The 24,954-nt window shown below is 44.6% G+C and overlaps 2 protein-coding genes across 6 annotated transcripts in view; one reads left to right on the top strand and one right to left on the bottom strand.

Moving 5' to 3' along the window:
- Window positions 1-14,379, bottom strand: part of Mtrr (5-methyltetrahydrofolate-homocysteine methyltransferase reductase) — a 33,010-nt gene extending 18,631 nt beyond the window's left edge. For 2 of the 4 annotated variants that reach the window (XM_070042169.1, XM_070042167.1), the window contains exons 1-8: window positions 13,901-14,056; window positions 12,848-13,002; window positions 10,897-11,050; window positions 8,966-9,083; window positions 5,722-6,082; window positions 2,508-2,630; window positions 759-912; window positions 101-189 (exon numbers count right to left, since the gene is read on the bottom strand). In XM_070042169.1, the coding sequence (XP_069898270.1) occupies window positions 101-189; window positions 759-912; window positions 2,508-2,630; window positions 5,722-6,082; window positions 8,966-9,083; window positions 10,897-11,050; window positions 12,848-13,002; window positions 13,901-13,943 (1,197 nt within the window). In that variant the 5' untranslated portion in view covers window positions 13,944-14,056. Of the gene's footprint in view, window positions 1-100; window positions 190-758; window positions 913-2,507; window positions 2,631-5,721; window positions 6,083-8,965; window positions 9,084-10,896; window positions 11,051-12,847; window positions 13,003-13,900; window positions 14,057-14,251 lie in introns of those variants that run through there. The other 2 variants (XM_070042170.1, XM_070042171.1) reach the window with 2 other exon arrangements.
- A 186-nt stretch (window positions 14,380-14,565) lies between these two features.
- On the top strand, window positions 14,566-22,649 carry Fastkd3 (FAST kinase domains 3). 2 transcript variants are annotated; one of them, XM_070042165.1, is made up of 7 exons: window positions 14,566-14,620; window positions 15,361-16,834; window positions 17,584-17,669; window positions 19,155-19,329; window positions 20,421-20,490; window positions 20,747-20,861; window positions 21,795-22,649. In XM_070042165.1, the coding sequence occupies exons 2-7, from the start codon at window positions 15,385-15,387 to the stop codon at window positions 21,891-21,893; spliced, it is 1,995 nt and encodes a 664-aa protein (XP_069898266.1). In that variant the 5' UTR covers window positions 14,566-14,620; window positions 15,361-15,384; the 3' UTR covers window positions 21,894-22,649. The 2 variants fall into 2 exon arrangements, with proteins under 2 accessions (XP_069898266.1, XP_069898267.1); XM_070042166.1 differs by lacking the exon at window positions 14,566-14,620 and adding an exon at window positions 14,914-15,240.
- The last annotated feature ends 2,305 nt before the right edge of the window (window positions 22,650-24,954 follow it).

Genomic DNA, 24,954 nt, shown 5'->3' with positions numbered 1-24,954 from the left:
AGTTTTTAAACTTTGAAAAATAACGTTCTGTTTAAAAGTAAATTCTAAATAGACTTAAGCACATTTTAAAATGGTTACTTGCAAAGAAGCAAAAAAATACCTTTTTAGGAATAGATCGTATTTCAAGACACCAGGTGAGAATGAACTGAAGAGAACGCCCCTCAGGTACATGCTGGGGTAAGACAGCGCCTTTCTCAGGAAAAGACAGGAAAGAAAATCAGGATACAGAAAATAAAGAACAATCACAGCACTAATTCTGGACATAGGCTGAATGTGCCCCAGAACACAATGAACTGTCACCTTTACATCAAATGCCATCAAAATGTAATGACATGGCAAATCGGCAGTGTTCCAAAAAATACTATTCTCAGAACTTTATGTATAAACTCAAGATCAAGACTGCACACAAATAAGTTCGATGATTTAAAAAATAGCTTCTTTCAATTATAAAACAGCAAATATTTTTAAAAGCAATGTAAATGTTTACTTCTCGTCGCATTGAGATGTTTATCAAAGATTAGTTCAATTATCATTTTGTGGCCACTGTCCAATCAGTGTAAAAGCCACTACAGCTGCCTCCAATGCAGCCAACAGGAGAAATCAGAAGTGCCAGCCCGCAGTGTGTCTGTGTGCCCTGACAGGTGGCTGAGGCCCAGCACGGGCCCTGTCTCCGTGCTGCGTGTCAGCACCCTGCTGCGTGCCAGCACCCTGCTGCGTGCCAGCATGCTCGTCAGTGCAGGCACAGCTCTGAGCCGCACCTTTCTTCTTTGTGTCTGCCTTGATTTCCAGGAAAACCCGGTGCTCACGCTGGTCAGCAAGCTGCAGTCTTTGGAGAAGGCTGCGTACCTCGGAATCACTGTTCGGACAGATGACATTGAAAGCATCTCCAGGCTGATAGGAAAATCCTGTTGTCTAGAGAAGATCCAATATGAAAAAATATTCTGTATCAATACAGAATATACAATTTTAATATGGAAGTTTAAGCTGTGAGTTTTCATTGTAGACCATTTTCAGAGGGAAATGGAGGGCTAAATGGGATCTGAGTACTCCAATTCATTTATGGAATTGTCAAAGACACCCCTTACTGTACACAATCAATACATACCAATAAGCAATACTGGGCAGGCATCAGTACCTCAAACCTGTAATCCTAGCTACTTGGGAAGCTGAGATCTGAGGATCCAGGTTCTAAGCCAGCCCAGGCCGGGAAGTCCATGAGACTTTAATCTCCAAATAACCATCCCCCAAAACTGAAAAGCTGGAAGTAGAACTGTGGCGCAAGTGGTAGAGCACTAGCCTTGAACAAAATGAAAAAGCTCAGAGCTAGCACCCAGGTCCTGAGTTCCAGTTCCAGGACTGGCCCAAAATAGTAACAATAATAATACAGAAACTCAGAAACAAAAGAATCCTAATCACAAAAAGATAGTAACAAATGAGCCCAATTAACAGAATGAATAACTTTTTAATACTACTTTAGAAAAGAAACTTGGTAATTATGCCATGTTTTGCCTCTGTTACTACATCTTCACAGAACATAAAGCATCGCGTCCTTACTTTCCACAAAGCGAGGTCCATAATCTACGTAAGACCCATGTCAAAATTCTTTTTATAAAACATCCACACACATGCACCAAGGGAAGCTCATTAGGCCATCTGCACTGCTTTCCAATTCCCTTGTCCCTGCTTTGCTCCGTTCCGTGGGGGAAGAGGAGAGGAGAGAGGACCACCACTCACATCCCTGGCCTTCAAGGACAGGCTTGGCTCAGAGACCAGCCGACCTATGCTATGCTTTACAGGGTGAAGACCTGGAATATCAGGATAAAACCTGTTCTGGGGAACCCAGTGTACTCAACAGTACAGAAACAAAACCATCTAGTTTGGATGTCTGAGAGTCTTCTATTAGGATGCTAATAGAAACACTGAGATGACTTTAGTTTCTGAAAAACAGCCTGAAGAACCCTCATTACATAGTGCTGAGCAACTGGAGTGGGAAGAGGTTCTGAGCACTGACCAGCTAGGACTCTCAGTCAGCTTCTTACCCTGAGGGCAATGGGTCCCAGCAGGGGAGAGGGACAGAGACAGTGTGGAGCCCCCTGAAGTTGTAGGCAAATATCTCTACACAACCATTTGTCTTCCATTCTCCCAGAACCAGAAGCACTGTTCTGAGAAGTCAGTCCTCACCTGACTGGGTCTCAGCTCTGTTCTAACTAGCTGGTTAATCTCAGGAACAGCTCCTTTTGGTGGGCCAATCCCAGGCAAAATGCCTTTCTGGTACCATAATCCTTTTATGGTTTACAAGTAAGGCAGCAAACTAAGCTCTCTGCTGAGTCACTACCAGCCACTCCTCAACTTGGCCTTTACCTGGAGTGGAAAGGAAGGAGGGGTCACCTGAGAAAGCCCGAGGGACCAAGAACGGCGTGGTGTTCTGGCAGGAACCTCTTTGGCAGCCAGTTCCATGCAGGCTCGGTTCATGGGGACAATGTGACCACTGAGAAACGGTTACTTACTGAAATATCCAATTCCAGCAGGAGAGTGGTTTTTATGGCATCATCTGCAGTAAGCTGAATGGCTTTTGAGATTGGAACTTGAAAAACGGGATCCACGGAAGTCACAGATTCTTGGCTTTCCTCCTTGAGAAACAAAAGGGATTCAATATGAGCAAATGCAATGTCCAATCACACCAGTCCTTCAGTTAGCAATCGTGCACGCCCTGGCTACTACCTAATACTCATTTCTAAGGTAAAGGGTGCAACCTTGTAGATCTCACTTTTCAAAAGAACAGTTCATATATATTTAAACTCTTTGTCAAGACTTAGAACTTCTGAAAAACACAGAAAATATTAACATTTTCACATAAGGGCCTAGCCATCTTCCTAATATACTGAGTAGAGAGATAGAAGGCATGCAAAAAAATTGGGAAGGAGATTCTCAAGGAAAGGATCAGCACTTAAGGTAGAATGTTTCTGTCCAGAAAAGGTCACAGGAGGCCCTGGTACTGGGCAGCATTGGTCATATGGCTGGTGAGGCCTTAAAGTAATTATGACTTACAATTAGATTCTTACTATTTTTATTTATCAAGTTAAAGTACCTACACAGGACTAGTAGACTTTGCACTGGACAGCACAGCTCTTAGTTAACGAGACCTAATATCTTCCAAATGCCTTTTCTAACTTGATATTACTAAAAGTAGGAAACAATGATTAAGTGCTAATTAAATTTTCTCTTTAATTTGTGCTGGTCCTGGGCTTGCTCTCAGGGCCTGGGCACTGTTCTTGAGCTTTTTTTTTTTTTTTTTTAAATTCACAGTGTCACTTCTAGCTTGTCCGGTGGTTAATTAGTAATAAGAGTCTCATGGATTTTCCTGCCTACATTGGCTTTGAACCATGATCCTCAGATCTCGGCCTCCCAAGTAGCCACCAGCACTTAGCTAATTTCTAAGTTATTATGTGGGAAAGATGGGAGCCAGCCCAGGGCTGGCTGGTGCCTGAAGACGCTGTGTGTGTGTGTGTGTGTGTGTGTGTGTGTGTGTGTGTGTGTGTGTGTGTGTGTGTGTGTGTGTGTGTGTGTGTGTGTGTGTGTGTGTGTGTGTGTGTGTGTGTGTGTGTGTGTGTGTGTGTGTGTGTCGGGGGGGGGAAGGTGGGGGGCGAGGTCTCAGGTGTGACCCTCAGAACACTGATGTGAACAAGGTGCTGTGCATCAGCCCTGGCTGCCACCTGTGAGAGACTCTCATCAATCTCTGCTCACTGCGTGCCAGCCACGCCTCCCCTCACCCAATGTGGCCAGTCACTATGAGCCTTGACTCTCCAAAACTGAGGAAAAGTCTAAAGGAGCAAACTCCACAGGACTGGCGGAGCCTTTGCAGCTCCTCAGCATGCCAATTCTGCACTGGAGATCCCAGTCCCTGTGCGGCGCTGCTGCAGAGATGCTTTGAAAACGCCAGGGTGATTCCTGTCAATCCCAGCCATCTGGTAACGGCTGGTGCTACAATCATCTGCAAAAGATGCTAAAATGGCAGCATGGCGCTGGGCCACCCAGACTCAGTATTCTCTGTCGCAGCTGCGCCGGTGCAGAAGAAACCTCAGTCACATCTGCACACTCTAACCACCAGTCCAGACGCATGATTACTAAGCACCAGCATGTCTGCTCCCCAGCCTGATTAACATGTACTTACTGCTATTATCTCACTTAAGTGACTCATAATAAACACAAAGCACAAACACAGCAATTTGTAGTTATTTATGCATAAAAACATTATCTCAATGTTTCAAACATTAAAACAATAGGCTAAAATACAGCTATCATATTAGATGTTCACAAACAATTCTGATCATGGCTCCTAACCTGCCTGGACAGGTAGTCCGTGAGAATCTTAACCTCCAATTACACACCGGAAAGCCAGAAATGAAGCTGTGGCTTAAGTGGTAGAGTGCTAACTTGGAGCAAAAGAGCTCAGGGACAGCATCCTGGCCTCAAGTTCAAACCCCAGCACCATCAAAACAAACAAAAAAAATAAGAAATGGTGGTTGTCATATTAAAGGTGTTTTTAAAAACCACTTTATCTCATATTTAAAGATTAGATGCACTGGAAATTTATTTTACGTATGCTGAAGAAATTTTAGGGTACCTTTTATTGGTACTAGTAGGTAGAAATTAGCTATTACTCAACTCCCAACTCAATGCTCAAAAATGAAAGGTCTTAGCCTGCCCCAGCCCTGGAAAAAACACACACACACACACAAAAACAAAAGACCATTTAATATAGACAATAGATAGGTAAGAAACCAGCTAGAAAAACAAAATTTTCCCCATACTGCAGCATCCGAGGATGCCAAAGTCCACATAAAGTGTAGAGTATGCTGTAAGGAAGTTCTCAAAAGTTCCACTAAGGTGCACGCCTTGCTTCCCACAAAACTTACAAAGAAGTTCTGCAAAATAAGCCACTTACACTTCAAAGACAAGATGTGATACACTACATTATGCTTTGGGTAAAAAGCATTTTTGGTTTTATATATTTCATATAAATGTATTTAAACATTTATATTAATGTGTTTCTGTATAAATACATTTTATACAAGTATATTCCATTGTATAAATGTAGTTATACAATGAAATACATTTAAAATAAAGTAATTCTCTTATTACTTTTGTGATACTCGGAACTGTACCCAGGACAAATCTTACATACATTAGCAAGTACTCTTTATCAGTGGCCTACAGCCCAGGCCCATGAGGAACTTGGGGGAACAACATGTAAACATTAATGTTTCATGAATACCTTATTCACAGCCCACCTGTAACTTCATGCAGTACTTTTAATGCACCTGTAGCATGATTCAAATCTACCATATGGGATGCAGTATGAAAGTTTCCAATTATGGACTCATGCTAACAACACTCAAAGATGTTAATTTCATACCATTTTTCATTAGGGTGCTCAGTCTGTACTACAAGTCCCTTAATCCAAGAATGGACAAACACTTCTTGAAAGGCCAGAAAGCAAATGCCTAAAGTTTGGCAGGCCTCAACGGCAGCACCCTTCTGGCAACTGCTAGCAGAGCTCAACTTGTGCAGCAAAGTGTGTGTGGTTCTGTGCCCAGACCTAAAAACAGAGGCTATGGGTCACATTCACGCTGGGCAGGAGAGCTACAGCTTGTGGAACGATATCAAAAAAGCAAACACCCCAGGTTAAAGGGCACAAATAATACAAGGTGAATTGCTCACCTGACCCAGAGACTCCCGCAGATGCACCTGCAGATACTCTGGGGGTAAGGCAGGAATACTCAGAGAGGCTTGCGAGAGTGGAGGTACCGAGCACACAAGGGAAGGTTCCAACTCTTTGACTGAAGTACTGGAGTCATTTCTGTTCACTTCACCTTGCTCCAAAACCTCAGATTCCCTTCCTCTTGAGTCATCCAATCGCAGTAGCTCTATCTGTGACTCCATGTGTAACATCTCTGGCTTCAACAAAGTATTTGATGCCCTTGGAAGAGCGCCATTCATCTCCTGTCCTCCACTGGACTTAAAATGATTTGTGAGGGCAGTCCAGAGCCCAGCAATCCACGGTTCAACCACAAGTTCTAAACTGGTAGAAAAAGGGAAGAAGATATAAAGTTGTCTATCTGATCACAACAGAGGATAATAGGTGAGTCTACCCATCTGGCAGAATGCTAGATACAACCATAGAAACTATATTGTATAAAGAGTATCCCAAACATAATCAATACTCAGAAATATATACTTATATAACGGTTATATATAACATAAGCAAATATAAATGATTATAATAACTACTCAGAAGTTCTTTAAAAAGCACTCAGCTATCAAAAATATGAACATGTTCCCAGGTCAAGATATAGGAAATGAAGATACTGTAGTCATTAAGACAGAGGAATACAACTCCTCTTAATTTCCTAAAGTAATTGGTAGTTATAGTAAAAATAATTGTAATTGGTAAAAACAATTGGCAATCATTTCTTAAATAGTTCTTTTAAGTTAGAATTTCAAAGAGGCATGACAAAGGCTAAATAAATTGAGCAAATTTAGCCAAAATCCAAGGCTACTCCTATGTAGCAAGTATTGATTACATAATAAAGTACACCTTCTTTTATGCCTAACTTGATTGTGTTCATACTGATTAAAACAGCATCAGGACCCAACATGGAGTAATGCCAACTGCTTTCCACTCAATGAACATTTCTAATCTACCAGTTCTGAACAATTTTGTGGAGAAGGAGAATTTTCTGGGGGCTGACCTGAGGGAAACAAAGAAAGCTGGGTTAGCTTTCTTTTAGAAGTTGAACTAACCGTAAAGTTTAGTAGTCCACTTAGCACTAACAAAGCGCATCTCAACACTAACATTTCTCTTATTTCTGAACAGCAGTAAAATATTTTCCACAGAATAAGAAGGCTTATCAGAGCAATGGAAATGATGTTTTATCACTAAGTATTCAACAGTACACAGCTCACAGTTTAGGGTTTACCCTGAGGAATCTTACTGAAAGCAAGTTCATAAAATCACAGGCTCAGTAACAGTTACATATAATCATTACAGTTACACTCAGAACTCAGACATATTAAGCTGATAATATTCATAACTACAGAGAGAGCTGCTCAGCGAGGCTGGCTCATGAATGTAATCCTGGCTACTAGGGAGGCAAGCATTAGGGAGCACTGTGGATTGAGACAAGCCTGGGGAAAAAGTACCTAAGACTTCATCTCAACCTGTAAAAAAAAAAATTAGGGCTGGGCACTGGTGGCTCACACCTATAATCCTACTCAGGAGGCTGAGCTCTGAGGATCATGGTTCAAAGCCAGCCTGGGCAGAAAAGTCTGTCAGACTCTGATCTCTACTAAAACTACCAAAAAAGCTGGAAGCAGAGTTGTGATTCAAGTGGTAGAGTGCTGGCCCTGAGCAAAAGAAGCTTAGAGACAGTACCTAGACCCTGGATTCAAGCCCAGGATTGGTACAAAAAAGAAAACTAAACGTTATGCCTGCTGGGGACCCGCTATCCCGGCCATAGGTAAGAGGATCGCCATCCAGATTGGCCCCAGCATAACAATGCTCAAAAAATAACTAAACCAACAGGAACTGGGCATGGCTCAACTAGTGGCAGGCCTGCCTAGCCAGCACTCAAGTTCTGAGTTCAAATCTCAGGACTGACAAATGAATAAACAAGAGCAAATGTTCACTTAATATTTTACTGTATTACAGAATGGTTCTAAGGGGAAAACGTTCACTGTTCTTTTTTGTCTATTCCTGTAAGATTACACAGAAAATCTTGTTACTGACACTTCATAAGGAAGAAATTAAGGCCCAAAATGGGTTCAGTGAGAAAGTGGGGATCAAGGGTTTGAACCCAAGTGTTTACAGACCTGAGTCTGCATGCTTATCCCTCAGTGTGGGGCTACAGAAAGCAAGAATGTCTTCTAGAAAACACCTTGATTTTAGAAAAGAAACATTCAAGTAGTCAGGCTGAATTTTAAAAGGGGCAGAATACTAAAATACACATTTATGAATTTTAATACTTGGTCCAATAAACAGGCAGGAAAGGCAGAAGTATTTATAGATTTGCAAAATGTAGACAAAATGAACCTAACTTGTTAATATAGAAATTATATTAGCAAATAAACACAGTATATACGACTTAAATGTCTAATGCCAATTGGATTTGGTAAAAATAAATTGCAGCATAAAGGAACAAACTTAAAAGGTAACATGTAAAAAGTGTGGCTGATTGTGTCACTGTGAGGAATACCACGTGTGTTGCAGACCCAGTAAACACCCAGAGCATCCGAGCTCCAGAAAATGCTGGAAGGAATGGTGAGGGGAGCTGTCCATGGGAGCAGACAATGTACAGAGGACACTTGCTGGATTCATCATATTCATAAACAAAGACCACTCAGTAACACATGAGAGAAAATTGAGTTAATATATGTACCTAGTATAACAAACAAACAAAAACCATGCCTGTGTGTTATCTGGTTATAATAAAAACAGCTAAAAGTGTGTGCTGTTGTCTGACTATAATAAAAGTAAAGGCTAAGTGGCTGAATAAATGATATGAACACACTATAAGACCTTTGATTAAACACATTAAGATGACTTAAAAGGTTGTGCATGGGAGAAAAAACTGAGTTGTAAAATCAAGAATAAAAGAAACAAAAAAGGAAAAGCCTGGGTATTTGGCGATAGCCTATTGGTAGTAGGCTACTGCTGGACATGCTGACTCTTACAAAGATGCATACACTTTAGCTAAGGGAACTGCACTGGGATGCATTTCCTAACACATGTAGCACGCAGACACAACACACACACACACACAAATAGGTTACTCTGAGCTCTAAGGGACCTCTGTGGATCCTAGAGCTCTCAGAGCTAGAAATCTAATCTAACATGACTTCTAAGCTCAAAGTGTCATGTGGACATGGTTTATCACGTTTATACATAAGAGTTTATTGTTCTTACCCCACACAGTCATCTGCATGTCCAGTGTCATAGAAATGTCGGGCTCCAAGCTCCTGAAGTCGCTTATCAATTACTTTCCCTCCATTACAAAAGTATGTGTATTCGGAATCACCCAAACCTAGACCAAACAGATCCTTAGAGCATACTACACTTTAAATGTACAGACATTAAAAACACAAGAAATAATTAAAACAGTAATATTCTATACTCTTACAAAAAATACCATTTCACATGTTCATATTTTTCTTAATATTAAGTGGGGATGTTATGTTATCTTACAACACAAAAGTACCAGATATACTGGCACTATAAAACAAGACAAATATTCGTTGACAGCTGTTCAAAGAAATATACATACTTCAAGTTTTGTTTCCAAGAATCTGTAAAAGTACTGAAATTTCAAAAATGATCAGGCAGGTTTATGATACAATTCTGTACACTTTTCTGACCCTGAGCAGTGCACTGTCAACCACAACCCAAACCAAATGGCTTTGATTTTGCAAATAAAGTGTCACTGGAACACAGCCAGGTTTGTCTGCTTGAATATCACTATGACAGGTTTGAAGCTACAAGCAGAGTCTGGTCCTTTCCAGCAAGTATGACCCCTGACCTACAGCACAGGGCTCATGAGCACACACCCCCAGCTGCTATAAATGTTTGCCTTAGGTAAATTTTACATTGCTTCTACCTTTCATTTTAAGAAGAATGACTAACATTTCAAATGAGGCTGAAATTTTAAAATTAAAGGCTTGAAATTCTGTTTGATCGTCCCCATGTGAGATGGATGGACAGGATGACTCTGATAAGAAGCACTGGACATATAAATAGGAATGTTAAATTGTCACCACTGATACAATCAATTCAAGTTTAAAATGGAAAAAAAATCTAATAAAATTTGTTAATAAAAAAAATATATCCTCATGCTTTTTTCCAACTGAGAAATAGATGGATTCATATGTGAGCCCAACATTGACTAGAATATCAGCTCGAGAGGTTTCAGGATTTTCTTTACAATATTTAGAAAAATATTTTTTTTCAAAGTAATACCTGTTCATTTTTGAAAACACTAAAATGAGAAAAACTTCAGTTTAGGAAAACTATCACACTGTGAAATACTCTCTTGAACTTGTGCTATATACCAGATCATGGCCAGGATTCCAATTTCAACATCTAAGCAATTATTGATCATAAACATCCCCCTCTTCAGAAAAAAATCTCCGAAGATAAGTAATAAAACCACAAAGCCAGGCAAGAAGGGGCCCTCGACACCCTTTCCGGTGTCATCCTTTGCTTTTGATGGTCTTTCTAATCTTTTATCTTAATCTGTTTAAACTAAGCTCCACACAGCCCTAGGCCAGTTTTCTCAACCTGGAATACATTCTTAGAAGCGTTTAAAGCGTCACTTCCAGAGCCCTATCCCTGACATCACTGGTGATAAGCCAAGTGAAGGAATGGTTAGAACTCCCCAGATGTCTGAATATGCAAGCAGGGACCAAACACCACTAACCTAGCAGCACAGTCTTAAGACACAATTGCCTGGAATTTTCTGTGTGGTTTGCTGTGGCTTTAAACAAGGAATACCATGAGGGGCTGTTCTTTCAAGGGCTCTGTTTTGTTAGGGGTGAGGCCTGGACACTAATACTGTGAAAATTCTTTATGACTGGAACAATCTGGAAAGCCACGGAGAAGATGTGCAGAGCTAGGGGATGAGAAGCACTTGCCTCAGCACCTCAGGGAGAAAGGTCTAGCAGAGTATGGCTGGGAGGTAAAAACGGGGAAAACATATACATCTATATTTTTTACAGTTATAATATTTATGCAAATAAGACCCATATAATTCTACTTTATGGTTTTGAAAGATGTATTCAGATGCCAAGGTTTAAACCATTAATTAACATCATAAGGCAAGAGCAGAAAATACTGTTCATTACCCAATAATCCATACTGCAGGTGAGCAAAGAAGTCAGCGGGGAGTGTCTTGTCATGTATTTCTTTCACAAACTTCCGGGCTGTGTCAGGAGGATCCCCAGTGCCCGTGGTAGAGACAACCACCACCACAGGGGCAGTTTCCGTGTTCAGATCATACTGCAAAAAAACCCAGGCATCGAGTCAGGGATCAGATGCCATGTGTGTGCATGACCAAACAGCATGACAAAGCCATCAGCTTAGTTTACTCCATCTTCTACTTCCTCTTTATTTCTTTCCTTCCCAAGTTGCTGGAGATGCATGCTGGACTGATCAGCCCAATGAGCAGGTGTAGGATGTAATTCGGTGGAAATGTGCATCTGCTGATGTGGTTAACCACAGATGGGCACTGCACCCCAGGCTAACACCTAGTCCAGTCCTTCACTTCAGGAAACTCAGAGAAGAGAGACATTCACTCTGCTGCTGTGCTCTGTACCAAACATTACACAGGGGCTCTGGAAAGCGAGGCCAACAGCCCCTAGGCTAAAACAAGAAGCCAAGGACCTTGAGCTGGCACGGAAGAAAGGCAGCTACTGGGTAGCTGTGCCTCACTGAGCACAACTGTCTTTTCACAAGAAAATAAGAAGAGTGAGCGAAGAGATTCCTAGAGGGGAGGTAAGGGACATCCCACTGAAGATACAAACAACAATGGAAACATAGCAGCTCTAAAATCTTCGGCAAAGTTAAACACAGTCATTTATACTACATATGACACAAGAGCATAGAGACAGATAGGCATTTTCAAATGGGCAATTCAAAGTGCTGCCCTCAGCCTTGGCTGCTTGTCAATCACAGCTCCTCGTTGCCCCCAAGTTCTGGAGAGCTGAGCAGTCTATCATGTGTGTTTCCATCCTTAGAAACCAAGCTTCTAATAGAATACTTCACTCTCTTATGATCCCATGAACATTGCTGTCCATGAACACTCAGTGGCAGCAGGTGTAGCTTGATGGTAGGGTACCTGTTCAGCAGCCTCAAGGCCCTGGGTTCTATCCTTAGTGCCACAAAGAGTGAAATACAACGAACTCTTTGGACTCAAATTAGCTCATGCATCATTCACAGTAACAAATTCAGTTAGAGTCCGTCTGGTGGCACTGCAATGTCACTATCCAATGACAGAGCCTTCCCATAGCTGTACAGGGAAATGGCTTTCTAGGACTACATTACAGCCACATAGACAGCACTGCTTAAAGGAGCCAGCTGAGTGTCCTTCTGTGAGCTATGTTTCTAACTCTCCTGTGCTGCAGCACAGTCTCATCTTTTGAACCTGAATCATCAGAGATGATTGGGAACTTGAATGAGAAGCACTGAAGTGAAAGTGACTGTTACTGACTGGCATATCACCAGGATGTTAACACCTCAACTGTGAGGAACACTAGAATCTAGAGGCCTCAGACACAATGAAGAACACAGAACTGTTAGGTTTTACGTGCCCTCGAGGATGAAACTCTGCAGAGAACTAGGAAGCATGCAAACAAGCTGTGCCTATCTTAGTAGACAATCTTGTCTGCAGCTTAACACTACTACCCCTTAGCTTCTGTTCCACAGAACAATCTAGGTGGTCTCTCATTTGGAGGAATTCTAACATGAATCTCAAGGACATTCTTGTGTTGAGATGAATGAATGGAAAATCACGCATACAAACAGACACAACTCCACTGTTCTTACAGCCAACCTGTGAGAGAAACAAGGTGCAGCTTAACTGAAACTTCTTTCCGTTTCTGAAATACTTTAGCCTAATTCAAATATTTTTATAAACAAGAAAAAAAAAGCTGGAGAAATCTTACAAAACAGTTGCTAAAATACATCTCTGACTGTTGTCTTTCATTGCTGCTTTTTGTTGTTTAACAAACACCACTTCCCAACCCAACACTTAAAAGCCTAAAGCACAGCAACATCTGTAGGGATGACAGCTCTTACCTCGTCCGACTCACTAATACAGTGAAGATCAGCAGAAAATCCATGGGCTGCAGCTTGCTCGTGTATTTCTTCAGCTATAGCCTTTGCCTGTCCTTTCTGGGTGGCGTATAGTAACAAAAATCTTCTCATTATTTCAAGGCATAGACTGTGACTAACTGTAACAGTGACACAGAAAACAAGAAAATGGGTTATTTCTTAAGGAAGTAATAACAATACTGGCTTCATTTTTTTAAAACAATTCAATAATATCCACCAGAAATACAAGATAGCCTTCTTTAATTTTGCTTAACATTAATTTAAAATGAGCTTAAATAATTAATTCAAGTTAGAGAATGTAAGAGAATGGAAAGCAAATCCCATCCTCCAGAAATACCAATAGCAAACTGTCATTCAGAAGTGCATTCCTGTAATCTATCTATCCAAATGAACATAAGCAGGATCCAAACACCAGACAGCTTATTCCACAGGATCCCCCTTTTTTTTTTTTTTTGGTGGGTTGTGGGGCCTGAACTCTGGGCCTGGGCGCTGTCCCTCAGCTCTTCAGCTCAAGGCTGTGCGCTGTCCCTCAGCTCTTCAGCTCAAGGCTAGTGCTCTACCACTTGAGCCACAGAGCCACTTCAGGCTTTCTCTGCTTATGTGGTGCTAAGGAATCAAACAGGATCACTGCTGAAAGTCTTGGATACCTTGTTTCTTCTTTTTAAAAAAAGGCAAAAACAAAGAAAGTGCGCTAAAACTGTAGCATTAACTGGTACCTATTTGATCTTAATGCTAAAAGAAAAAATAACTAATCATAGTGCTAAAGTTAATCACAATGCAACTCTTCCTTACAACTTACTATCAAATGTGTACCATGGATGCACACATGGAAACAAAGTATCTCCAGCTCAAACTCTGATTGCAGAGTTTGGGTGGATTTTTGTTCATCCCCATTCTGTGGGTAATTTCAGGGAACATTTTAGAGTGAATCTCGAACCAAAGTCTTAACTGTTGGGTGCATGAACCACCTAGTTTTATGCTCTTCTTATCTAAATACAAAGTGACACACACCCCTACCTGAGATCACACTCAGTTCGTGAGCACAAGTCCTCGTGATCATGATCAGTGTCACCCTTTCCCATCATCTGTCTCCTCGCAGGACCCACACGCACTCGACGCGCGAGGCTGGAAGGGGCCAACATCCCGGATCCGGAGGAACCCGCATCCTGGGGAACCCGGACGGCAGGCGCCGCGGGAGGAGGCCCGGCCAGGCCCCTGGCGGGCAGGCCCCGCCCCTGTCGGCCCCGCCCCCTGCCAGCCCCGCCCCCGGACAGGCCCGCGGGCCTCGGCGCCTCCCGGTGCACAACGATCGTGAGGGCCGGTACAGCGCTCCCCAGACCCTGGGCAAGCCTCGCCGCCAATGCCCACCACGCGCAAATCAGCTCCCGCACCGATCCGGTCCGCTTCTCCGTCAGGCTTGATCCGGGACCGCCGCACCGTCCTCTCCTACCCGAGCGGCGTGGTCCGGTTCTCTCCCAAACTACTCCAAGTCCGATCAAGCAGCCCACGCGCAGTCACGAAACACGCTTGCGCGGCACTTATAACCAATAAGGAGCGCCGAAGGAAACCTGGACCAATCACGGAGCGCCGGATATGGGCGGTACCTGGGCGTGTCCCTGGAGCCGAGCTGCTCCTGATTGGTCAGTATTCTACCTTTCCTACCCACCCCCCCACTACGGAAGCTCCCGAGGCTCAGTAACCTGCGCTTTGGACCGGGCGTCTCGCGTGCGCAGCGCGGTAAGTTCGCCCGGGCTTTCCTCGCTGACCCGCGCGCCTCCGGGGCCGGCGGGCGGCCCGGTTGCGGGGACCGTGGGGGGCGGCCGGGGGAGGGGCGCGGGCCGGGCCGGGGTCGCAGGCCCGTGGAGCTCCTTCATTCCCAGAGGACGCGGCCCCGGGGTCTCGCACACCGGGGTCCCAAGTCCCCCGCGGGCCGCCGGCCGCGGGCGTCCCGCCTCCGCGCCCAGGCTCGGGGGCTGCGCGTGTTCGCGCGGCTCCTTTCCCCCACGGGCCACGGGGGACCTCGTCCTTCCTAAGCCGAGCCTCCCCGACCGGCCGACCTCCTGCCGGCCTCGCCCTTCCCGGGGAATGAAACACTGCGGGAAAGTTCTAGTCTCGAGATCACAGGATGGAAAAGCAAAGCTCGGGGCGCCGCCCAGGAGCCGCGTTCAAGCCCGGGACCTCCTCGGCCGGGGGTGGGGAGCGAGCCTGCCGGCCTGGTCTCCGCCCTGCCTCTGGACGCAGTTCCTCCTCGCCTGAGTCCCTCTTTGCCGTAAACGGGACCGGGGAGCCGCGGTGTTTTCACGGAGCCCCTGGGCGAGGACCCCGGCGCGACCCGCTGGGGATCTTCGGAGTGGGAGGTGGGGACCGGTTGGCGGGAAAAGTTGTATTGATCCTTGCGGGTACAAGTACGTCCTGTCTCTGTTGTCTTTTACCACGAGGTGTTTTTTTTTTTCTTTTTCTTTTATCGGTGAATCTAGAAGAGTCGAGGATCTGACGATGGCATGGCTTTGATCGCTCTACGCAGGAGCTTTCCTCCTCCGTCTAGTTTTCGGGGCTCTGGAGCTCTGGCTGCTGCTGCTGCGAGGAACCACCAGCCGGCAAATCCTGGCCCTGCGGTCCCCCTGGATTCCCGGCATCTTTGGCTCTGCTCGCTACTACAACCTGGGCCTTCCAGGGTCCGGTTCCATCATGCTCTCTGTAAGAAATTCCATTCGGAAAATGGCAAGGACCTGCAGCCCGCTGGCGAGCGGGTGCTCTCGCCGGTGCGCTACTGGGACGCGCTGAAACGGGATCTTAAAAAGGAGAACGAAAAGGCATTCTGCAGGAGACTGAACAGCTGCACCTCCTCAGAAGAGCTGTTAGGCGTCGTGAACGCACTGGAAACACTGCCCGACACTCTGGCCGCTGCAGCTTTGCAGCGCATTTGTGAAGTGGAAAAAAGGCCAAGTGATCAAAGGCTGCCCAAAGAAATCCTAGAGCATAGTGCCTTCCAAGCTCTGTGCTTCCGGTTTGAGCGAGCACCCTCGGACCTGTCCAACGCAGCCTTGGTGACTGGCCTGCGAGCGCTCATTCTGCTGCACGTAGATCCTCAGAGTCGCCTCATAATAAATTTGGTGGCAGAATGCCACAATCGTCTCAGAAGAGGTGGCCTGGAAAGCCACAATCTTTGTATTCTTGGAGAAAGTTTGATTAGACTACAAGGTGCAGCTTGCATGATGCTTGAACTGATTTTATGCCAACTGCAGGGGGAAAAATTGGAAACATTTACTCCAGAGGATACTGTGGCCATCTACAGAATACTGCAGGCATGTCCTGAAAAAGCAGACCAACATCAAACATTTTTAAATGCAATAAACAACTTTGCTCCTTCCATAGTTTCCCATCTGAGTCCTAAATCAATCAGTCAAATACTCACTGCGCTCGTAGTTCTTGATCAAACACAGGCAATGCCTCTGGTTATAAAACTGGGCAAATCTGTTGTTCGGTACATTCCGTATTTCACAAATGAAGAGCTCAGAAAGGTCTTGGAGGCCTTCATATACTTTGGACACTATGACAGGTTTTTTATGAGAGCCCTAGAGCAACACATAGCTTCGCTCTGCCTCACGCTGGATCCTGCGGTCACCAGCACAGTGATGGAATACTGCAGTATAAAACTGATTCTTTCAAAACCTATTCTCAATGCAGTGGCAGAAAGTTTTGTTTGCCAGTCAGAGAAATTTTCACCTATTCAGATTGCTGAACTAATTGAACCATTTGGAAAACTCAATTATCTGCCGCCAAACGCCACTGCTTTATTTACAAAGCTGGAAAATGTGCTGTCCACTCATTTCAGTTCTTTTCCACCCAAAACACTGTTGAGACTTCTGCACTCGTGTTCTCTCATAGAATGCCATCCAGTCAACTTCTTGGCCCGACTTTTCAGCCCCATTTTTCTTCAACAGCTCCAAGGTAAGTTGATTATGACTTGACCACTGGAAAAAAGATTTCACCTTTTTTGTTTTTTGAACGTGGGATGTTTTCAGTCATAGGTCTCATTTATGTTGAGTGATGATCTGCCTTTAGTTTTTCTTCTGGAATGATTGGCAATCATAAGTGATTGGTGCTAGGATAAGGGCATCGAGAGGATTCTGGGACATTGGATGCAAGGAGGAAACCAAACTGGAGCCCTAGCAGAGATAGATGGCATTCCCGTGGTGCACGGTGCTTCTGGTGGGAAGAACCAGCATGATGGACAGAGCCTCTGACCAGTGAGCAACTGTAATCTGTTTATTTTCTTTTTTAGTATATTTTTACTTATTTTCTACTTATTTTACTTATTTTCTTATGTGGTTGTTCAAGGGGTTTGAATTCAACTTGGCAGTGTGCGAGTACAATGCATCTTGATTAGTGTCACCCCTTTCATCATTCGCCCCAACTATCACCATTTTAAAAGAGGTGTGTGGTTCATTTTGTTCAAGGCCACCAGATGTGATCAACTCCAGAGTTAACATCATCACTTTTCATATATATTTTGTGACTGGGAGCTTGAATTTTGGGAAGTCGGTCAGTGAAGAAGATGCAGGGTTCTAACATGGGTGTTTCCGGTATCACGGAAGAGGCCTGTTGCCTGGGGGAATATGTTGCCATGCGTCGTGCTGCTGTTCCCTCTGTCCTTCTGCTTGATCGGACTGAGCAGTGGCAGGTGCTTTGTCTTTCAGGTGGACAATTGTACCTGGACAGATTGAGTCTGGCCCGGCTGACCCAGCTTTTCATGACCTCCGTCCTAGAGTGCCCTTTCTATAAGGTAGAAAACAGGAGCCCCAGTGGTGTGGCTTTTTTTCCCTAGGGTGGGGAGGAGTGTGGCTTGGCTGGTTTTCTTTTGTTCTTGAAATTCTTCATTTCTTTCACTTTTGATCTGGCTAAGTGATCTTCTCACAAGACAGAACTTTCTCATTTACTTGGAGTCAGTTGTCTCTACACAGCCTTTTCTTTGATAATAGTCGCATTTCTGTGTTCTTCTGGAAAGATCCATTTTGTTCATCAACTACCACGTTGCATGTGAGTGCCACGTTCCCAGATCCTCTGAGGAGTTCAAAGGCCTGAGCACTTCCCGTAGCCATTCGTTACCAAAGCATGACTCTCCATTCCAAACACATCCTACATGGTTTCTGAGTGCATTTTTGAATCCAAGCCAGAGTTTTGACTTTTCTCGGGCAGCTTAGTGTAGGTAGAGTTTGCTCTTCCTTATAGCACTGTAAAGACTTGTCCTTATAGCCGCACACGCCTTGTTGAGCTTGAGATGTCGCTGCCGAGGCTCAGCATCCCCTGTCTGTCCTCCATCCTCTCCTGAGCACAGAGAGGGGCTCTGTGATTGGGAAGAGGGTCTAAGACTGGAGAGACACCACTGTTGTCTCCGAGCGAGCAATTCTCAGGTGTACCCAGATACACAAACACTCTCTACTTGTTCGCTTGGAGTGGAACAGGTGATTATGTAAAAGTACTATGTTTTAAGTTACTCTTGTTGATGACATATTGGAAGTTTTAGTTTTTCTAGTGAGCTCTGCCTTTGTGTCCTCTGGGTTTTTCTGTCACCACCATTTAGGCTATTCAACACTGGAGGAAATCTTTCAGGTATTTTAAAACAAAATTATGTGCATCTTGTTCATGTTGTTCTTAAATAAATGCATAGTTGGCCATTCCACAGTATATATCAACATGCATTATCTCAGAGTTTGTTTTTCTTTTCATGGTGAACACACTCAGAATCTATCTTGCACCAATTTTCAAGAACAGAATGAATTAACTATAGAACTTGTCTTATGCCACCCAGGATTTGTTTTACGCTGTGATGGATGTTAATTGAACTTGGCTGTTTTCCAGTTAAAAGACCAGTTTGCTAGCACTGTTTATTTCATCACTACCTTTTCTAAATTGAAATGCCATATTTATCCCATTTTTTCACTCTTAAGAATTTTGGTGGAGAATAATTAAGGCCCTTGAAGCAATTATAAGAATTCAGTTTTGGACAATGCTGTGTTCTCTTCCTCTCCTCTGTCTTTAACTCCCTTCTTTCTCTCTCTGTGTATGGAGACTACTTTTCAAACATGTTTACAAGATATTTTTGAACTATAACTATCTTATGCACTGTCATATTGGGAAAAGTACTTGCCCATAGCTATAGAGAGTGGTTTTGCTTGTAAAGTAAGCTTGTGCCAGATGTTTTTTACCCATGTAACCTTCAGTTCTTTATTTCAATCTTATTTTTCATGTTTTCATGTATGAATTTTAGGGTCCGAAACTTCTTCCTAGGTATCAAGTGAAATCATTTTTAACTCCCTGCTGCTCCCTGGAGACCCCGATGGATTTTCCTCTTTATAAGTCCGTGATGATGGGACTGATTGACCTTTTAGGGTCAAGATTGTATTTCGCTTCAAAAGTGTTGACACCTTACTGTTACACCATAGGTAAGTTGAGTGGGAATTTTGTTTTGATCTGAAGAGTTGTGGCTTCTTTTGGTGACCTACAGGACTTAGTAGCCAGTGGTCTCTGAAAATGCAAAATGGATCTTCCCTTACCTTAAGACAAGCTGAAGCAGTGGTGAATGGCAGAGTTATCGTGGCAAGACTGTATCATTTTAAGTCTCGTTTATGTAGCTGATGTGGGTAGAATATTTTAACCTTTTTCTGTTTGCCTCTTCATCTCAAAATAAAAAGCGGTGACGTCCCGGGTCTTGCTGAAGGATGGGGTGAAATCTGACACTTGGAGCATGGCCAGCACTGCTCCGTCATCATTCGCTGCCGTTAGAGTTAAGACCTGGATTGTCAGGATTCAGGAGCCATCACTAAGGGGCTCTTTAAACAGAAAGTTAAAAATTGGAAGTTCAGCTCCTCGTGTGCACGAGCCCCATTTCTGGTATGCAGTGGCCACACGTGGCTGGTGCCTGCTGGGCTGGAGGCCTGGGTATCACCATCTCCGGGCACAGGCTGTCCATTGGGCAGCACTTGCTGGAGTCCAAGTCCATCTGCCTTTCCTGTTCTTCACAGTCGAGTCAAAGAATCACTTCATTAAGGACAGCAGTTCACAGGCTTCATGTGACGGCATCTAACTCTTCTCCTTAATGGGCTCTTTCTACAGAAGGAATGGCAGTACATGAGCCGAAGCGTGGTGGGGTGGGGTTGGGGGGGCGGCTGGAGGCACTCATATCGGGGTGTGGGACGAGGCGTCATATGCTGGAGCTGAAAGTGTTCAGTCGCCTGAGAGCTTGCCTCCCTCTGACACTGGGCCTGGGCATGGAGGAAGGCAAGGTGTAGGTGGTTCTCGTCCTACCTAAGATTGCTTGGGACCCCACTTTGCGCAACTGAGCCTGGACTGATGGCTGACTCGCTTGATGCCAGCACCTGTGAAGGTGGACCCCTCGCTGTTGTTTGTGGCGGTTACTTTGCAGCCTCAGCCCATTGCTGCGATGCAGGGTGGAAGGAGTGCAGCCAGGACAAGGGATGCGGGAGGTGGTGTTTGTGGCCTGGTACTCAAGGCATTGCTCCTTCTCTCTCACCAGATGTTGAAATTAAGTTAGATGAGGAAGGATTTGCGTTGCCGTTCACAGCTGATGAGGAGGTCCATAAAAGGTAAGAACTTGGCAAAGAATAAACTGACATTTTTATTCTTGAAAAGTTGAAAGCAAAAAAGACATGATTCTAGAAAATTAGAACGCTGCTTCTTGCACATTATATTTGTAAAGTCCTCGAGTGTTTTATAGACTTAAGATAGTAGCATTAAATGATTTTCAACACATTAAAGGGCAGTCTGCGGTTTGTTTTAAATAGTGTTGGCACACAGGAATACACTTTTTGTCAGACATGTTTCTTCCTTGCGCTTCCTCAGGGTAGCACTGTGCATTGATGGTCCAAAAAGATTTTGCTCTGACAGCAAACACCTACTAGGAAAAGAAGCGATTAAGCAGAGACACCTACAGTTACTTGGCTACCAAGTTGTTCAGGTATGATGTTGCCTTTTTTCTCCAAAAAAGTCTTAATTCACATTTGCTTTTTCTAGTTTACCAGTAAGTACTCCAAGTTATAATAAAATCTTAAAAGAGCTGATTTGAGCAAATGGCAGTTTGTGCATCAGGCAATGCAAAATAAGAGTCTTTGCCCCCCTTCCTCCCCCCAAGCAAATAGAAGGGCAGGACAAAGACAGTCAAGCAGAGTTGGTTACTGTCACCTTACTTGATAAGTCTTGATGGAGAGTCCTTGGTTTTATAATGAACAAAGTTCTACTGATTGGTCATATCTGAGTTGTGTTTCTCTCACAAGAAAAGGCCCAAGTGAGTTGTCAGTTAGGTTTGCATCTAAGCATGTTCAAGTTGTTTTCAACACCTCGCTGGCGTTGTCTGCCTACTCGAGGGCTTCGCAGCTCCATGCTCTGCTGTCTTCTGCCTCCACCCCCAGCTCTCCACTGTCCCATTCCCTTCATTCTCACCCCTCCTCCCTCCTCTCTCCCTTCCCCTCCGACTCTCCCCTTTCTTATTCCTCTCTACTCCGCCCTTCCCATCTCTCGCTTCCCTCCCCCTTTCTCTCTCCCTCCTTGCTGTGTCTGCCCCGCTGTTTTTCCATCCCCTGAGTATCTGCATCATGGTGACCCTTCACCTGCCAGCTCAAGTTCCCTGTCAGTAGGGAATCGCCAAGTTCTGGTTGTAGTTACTGCATATCGGACTCACAGCTGGTTAAGAAGGGGTGCAGTCCACCCTAACTGGGAAATCCACTCACCTATGGGGCGAGCCCTGTTCTAGGAGGCCAAAGCCAGATGTGACCTCTGCCCTCCTCGGCCTCCTCTGTGCTGGGAGGGGTGTGAGGAATTAGGTGGGGCGCTCCGGAGCACCGGGGGCTGTGGCGGTGGAGGCTGTGATGGGTTTTCTCTTCTCCCTTTGCAGATCCCGTGCCATGACATGGAGATGCTGAAGTCCAGACTGGAGGTGGTGGAATATTTACAAAGGAAAATATTTGCCCAAAATTCTGCTATTAAGTGGTAACAGGAAGGACTCAGAGTGAAAGAATTTGTGGGGTTTTTGTTGTTTGTTTTTGTGCTGGTCCTGGGGCTTGAACTCAGGTCTTGGGTGCTTTCCTTGACACTGTACCACTTGAGCCACAGCTCCATTTCCAGCTTTTTGCTGATTAGTTGGAGAGAAGAGTTTCATGGACTTTGCTGCCTGGGCAGGCTTTGAACTGCAATCCTCAGATCTTAGTCTTCTGCATAGCTAGGATTACGGACGTGAGCCACGGGCACCAACTTTCTCTTTGTTTTGTATTAAGGTTTGACCTGAAGCTTCATGCTTGCTAGGCAGGCATTCTATCATTGGCCTGTAAATGCTCACGTAAGGCCTTTGTTCTCCTACCTCTGCCTTCTATGCAGCTGGGATTACAGGCATTTGCTGTCATGCCCAGGTTGCTCTTTTAAATATAGTCTCCTTTTTGCCCAGCCTGACTCAAACTGTCATCCACTTCCTCTGCCTCTCATGAGAATACAGATATGAGCCACTCTGCCCAGCCCAAAGAACTTGTGTCTTTAAAAGACATGGTTTAATGGTGAATTAGCCTCGTTATAGAGTATGTAGAGACCGCTGATCTGATCTTATAGCATGTATACATTTACTAGGGGCAGATATAAAATTCTATTTTAATGTGAGTATCATGGATACTTTTTGCACATCAAACAAATGGATCGAGTATATAATAAAGAAATGTAATAAATCTGAGACCTGTGTTTTCTAATAAATATAAGGAAAATATTTCTTCATTTCTTCTATTTTTAGTTGGTAGATAAGGAGAAAGAATAATGGAAAGTAGATTCTATGGTTCTTTATAAAGAGATAATCATGTGGGAATAACAAGATATATTAATATAGGAACTGTGGGTTTTTTATTTGGTTTTTGTTTCTTGGTAAAGGCATGAAGAAATCAAGCTAGTTCCTTTAGGCTGGGGTTTCTAGAGGTGTATGGAGGAAGCATATAAACTCAATGAATTACAGGTTAGTGCATTCAGATTCAGCATTGTTCCATTTCATCTGGTTAAAGGTACAGAGAATGAGGACCAAGGCAGACTGGTAGAGAGAGCTCGATCTCTTCCCCCCCCATGCTCTGACTTAGAGATTGCGTCCATTGTGCAGATGACTGGGCTGGCTCAGATGACTTAATTCATCATAGTGGTGAACGTGCGACTTGAATTTGACCCTGAGAAGCCACAGCATCTTGTAGCCAAGCATCTCAGCGCAGGAATCCTGTGGCCTGGGTGGGCTGACCGTGGGCTTGTGCGGCAGCCTCTCGCAGCAGCTCCCACACAATAGCAAGTTTGTGTCTCAGGCCGCTGGGGCTACTGTCAAGGTGTTGGCCCGGCGCCCTGGACGGCTCTCGGCCATCACCACTGCCCGCTTCTGGCTTCTCGTGGCCTGGGGGTGGGAGTGTCACTAACCAGTCTCCATCTTTCCGTGGCCAGCTTCCTTTTCTGTGTGCATGTCCCTTCTTCTGTGGCATCCTTTGTGTCTGTCCTTCACATGGAGTCCCGGTCACATACTGTTCTTCAGTGTCTGTCTTCTTCCCATGCTATTCTAGTGTTTTTTTTTCCACATCCTCTTATGGAGATGCCAGCCATGTTGGATGAAGGCTCCCCTTCAGACTCTCAAGTTGATTAGTTAAATCTGCAAAGCCTCTGTGTTCCAATCAGATCCCAGTCACACACCAGGGACTAGACCATCGAGCCTGTAATGGGTGGGCATGGATAAAGCACCCAGAGACGAACCTTGCATAGGGAAGAAGGGCGCACAGCATTTGAGTGTTTGTCCATCACGCTTTGCTGTTGGTGACTTCACTGTGACGAGCCGTCGGTGGGGTGGGGACCATACGCTGTCACCTGAAGGAGCGGTATACCTTGGTTAGAGCGAGCAAAGGCGGATGTGGACAGAAGGTGCCATGGACTCTACATGTCCATCTTCCTGGGTGACCTCGACAGTCACTCAGTGTTGGGCTTGATCCTCACATCTCTCTGAAATCTGGGAAATTAGTTGAGTCACATTCTTTCACAGCAATTAGGCTCTACAAAGTTGACGTCTGTCTGAACACCAGCTCTTCTCTGGATTGTGCCAAGCCTCAAAGTCCTCTTACCCTCCCTTGCTGCTGAAATCTCATGCCATCTGCTGTCTTCCGTGGGTGCTAGTTTCCTTTTGCACCCTGACCCTGCCTGCTATATTCTTGAACTGTTGATCTTTCCCACAGTCAGCTCATCTTTGCTGTGAAACAACCCTGTGCAGGTTAGCAGCCTACAGTTTAGACACAAACCTAACTCTAGCCCCGAGATCCATTACACAAACCTGGAGGAAAAGACTCCCTGGAACATTTGCACTTGTGCTGTTATGAAAGCGCTGCTTCATGACTTGTTTTCCCTGATGGTTATCAGAAGCAAACATTTTTCCTTCCTTTTTTTGTTTGATAGTATCACAGTTTAAACTCAGCCTTATGCGGGCATTCTACCACTTGAGCCACATCCCTAGCACCTTTTGCGTGTAGTTATTTTTCTGATGGGGGGGTCTTGTGTTTTTCCCTAGTCTGCCATGGACTACCATCCTCCTATTTACACCTCCCATGAAGCGGGATGCCACTGTCCCCTGCCCACTTCATTCACTAGACACAAGAGAGCTTCAATCGTGGTGAGAAGGTGATGACTCGATGCCCACCAGCATCTGGAGGTCCTGAGAGGTCCTGAGAGAAGAGCTCTGGAGCGATTGGGAAGTGGAGCTCTGGAAGGCAGAGGGCTGATCCAGCAGCAGTGCCATGCCACCGCCGTGCCCAGTGGAAGGCAGGCCCCAGGAGGGAGGCGGGCTTTGATTCTGGCACCCTTTCAAACAGTTTTCCATCCTGGAAATGCACATATATGTATTATAAAAATAATTCATCCCAAAGGGTATAGGATTTCTGGTTTCACCAGTAAGAGTGAATTGTCAAGCTGTCCAATTTAGAAAGAAAGCCATCATGAAAACACCGAGTCTTCATGATTAATGTCTGGGCTTGGACCAGCACAGGCATCTACTCTGGTAGTTCTTA

The sequence above is a fragment of the Dipodomys merriami genome, unplaced genomic scaffold (assembly GCF_024711535.1).
Source record: "Dipodomys merriami isolate MVZ:Mamm:240054 unplaced genomic scaffold, mDipMer1.0.p SCAF_32, whole genome shotgun sequence".
NCBI lineage: Eukaryota > Metazoa > Chordata > Mammalia > Rodentia > Heteromyidae > Dipodomys > Dipodomys merriami.
The sequence above is the reverse complement of the archived record's forward strand: the minus strand, read 5'-3'. Positions and strand labels throughout refer to the sequence as shown.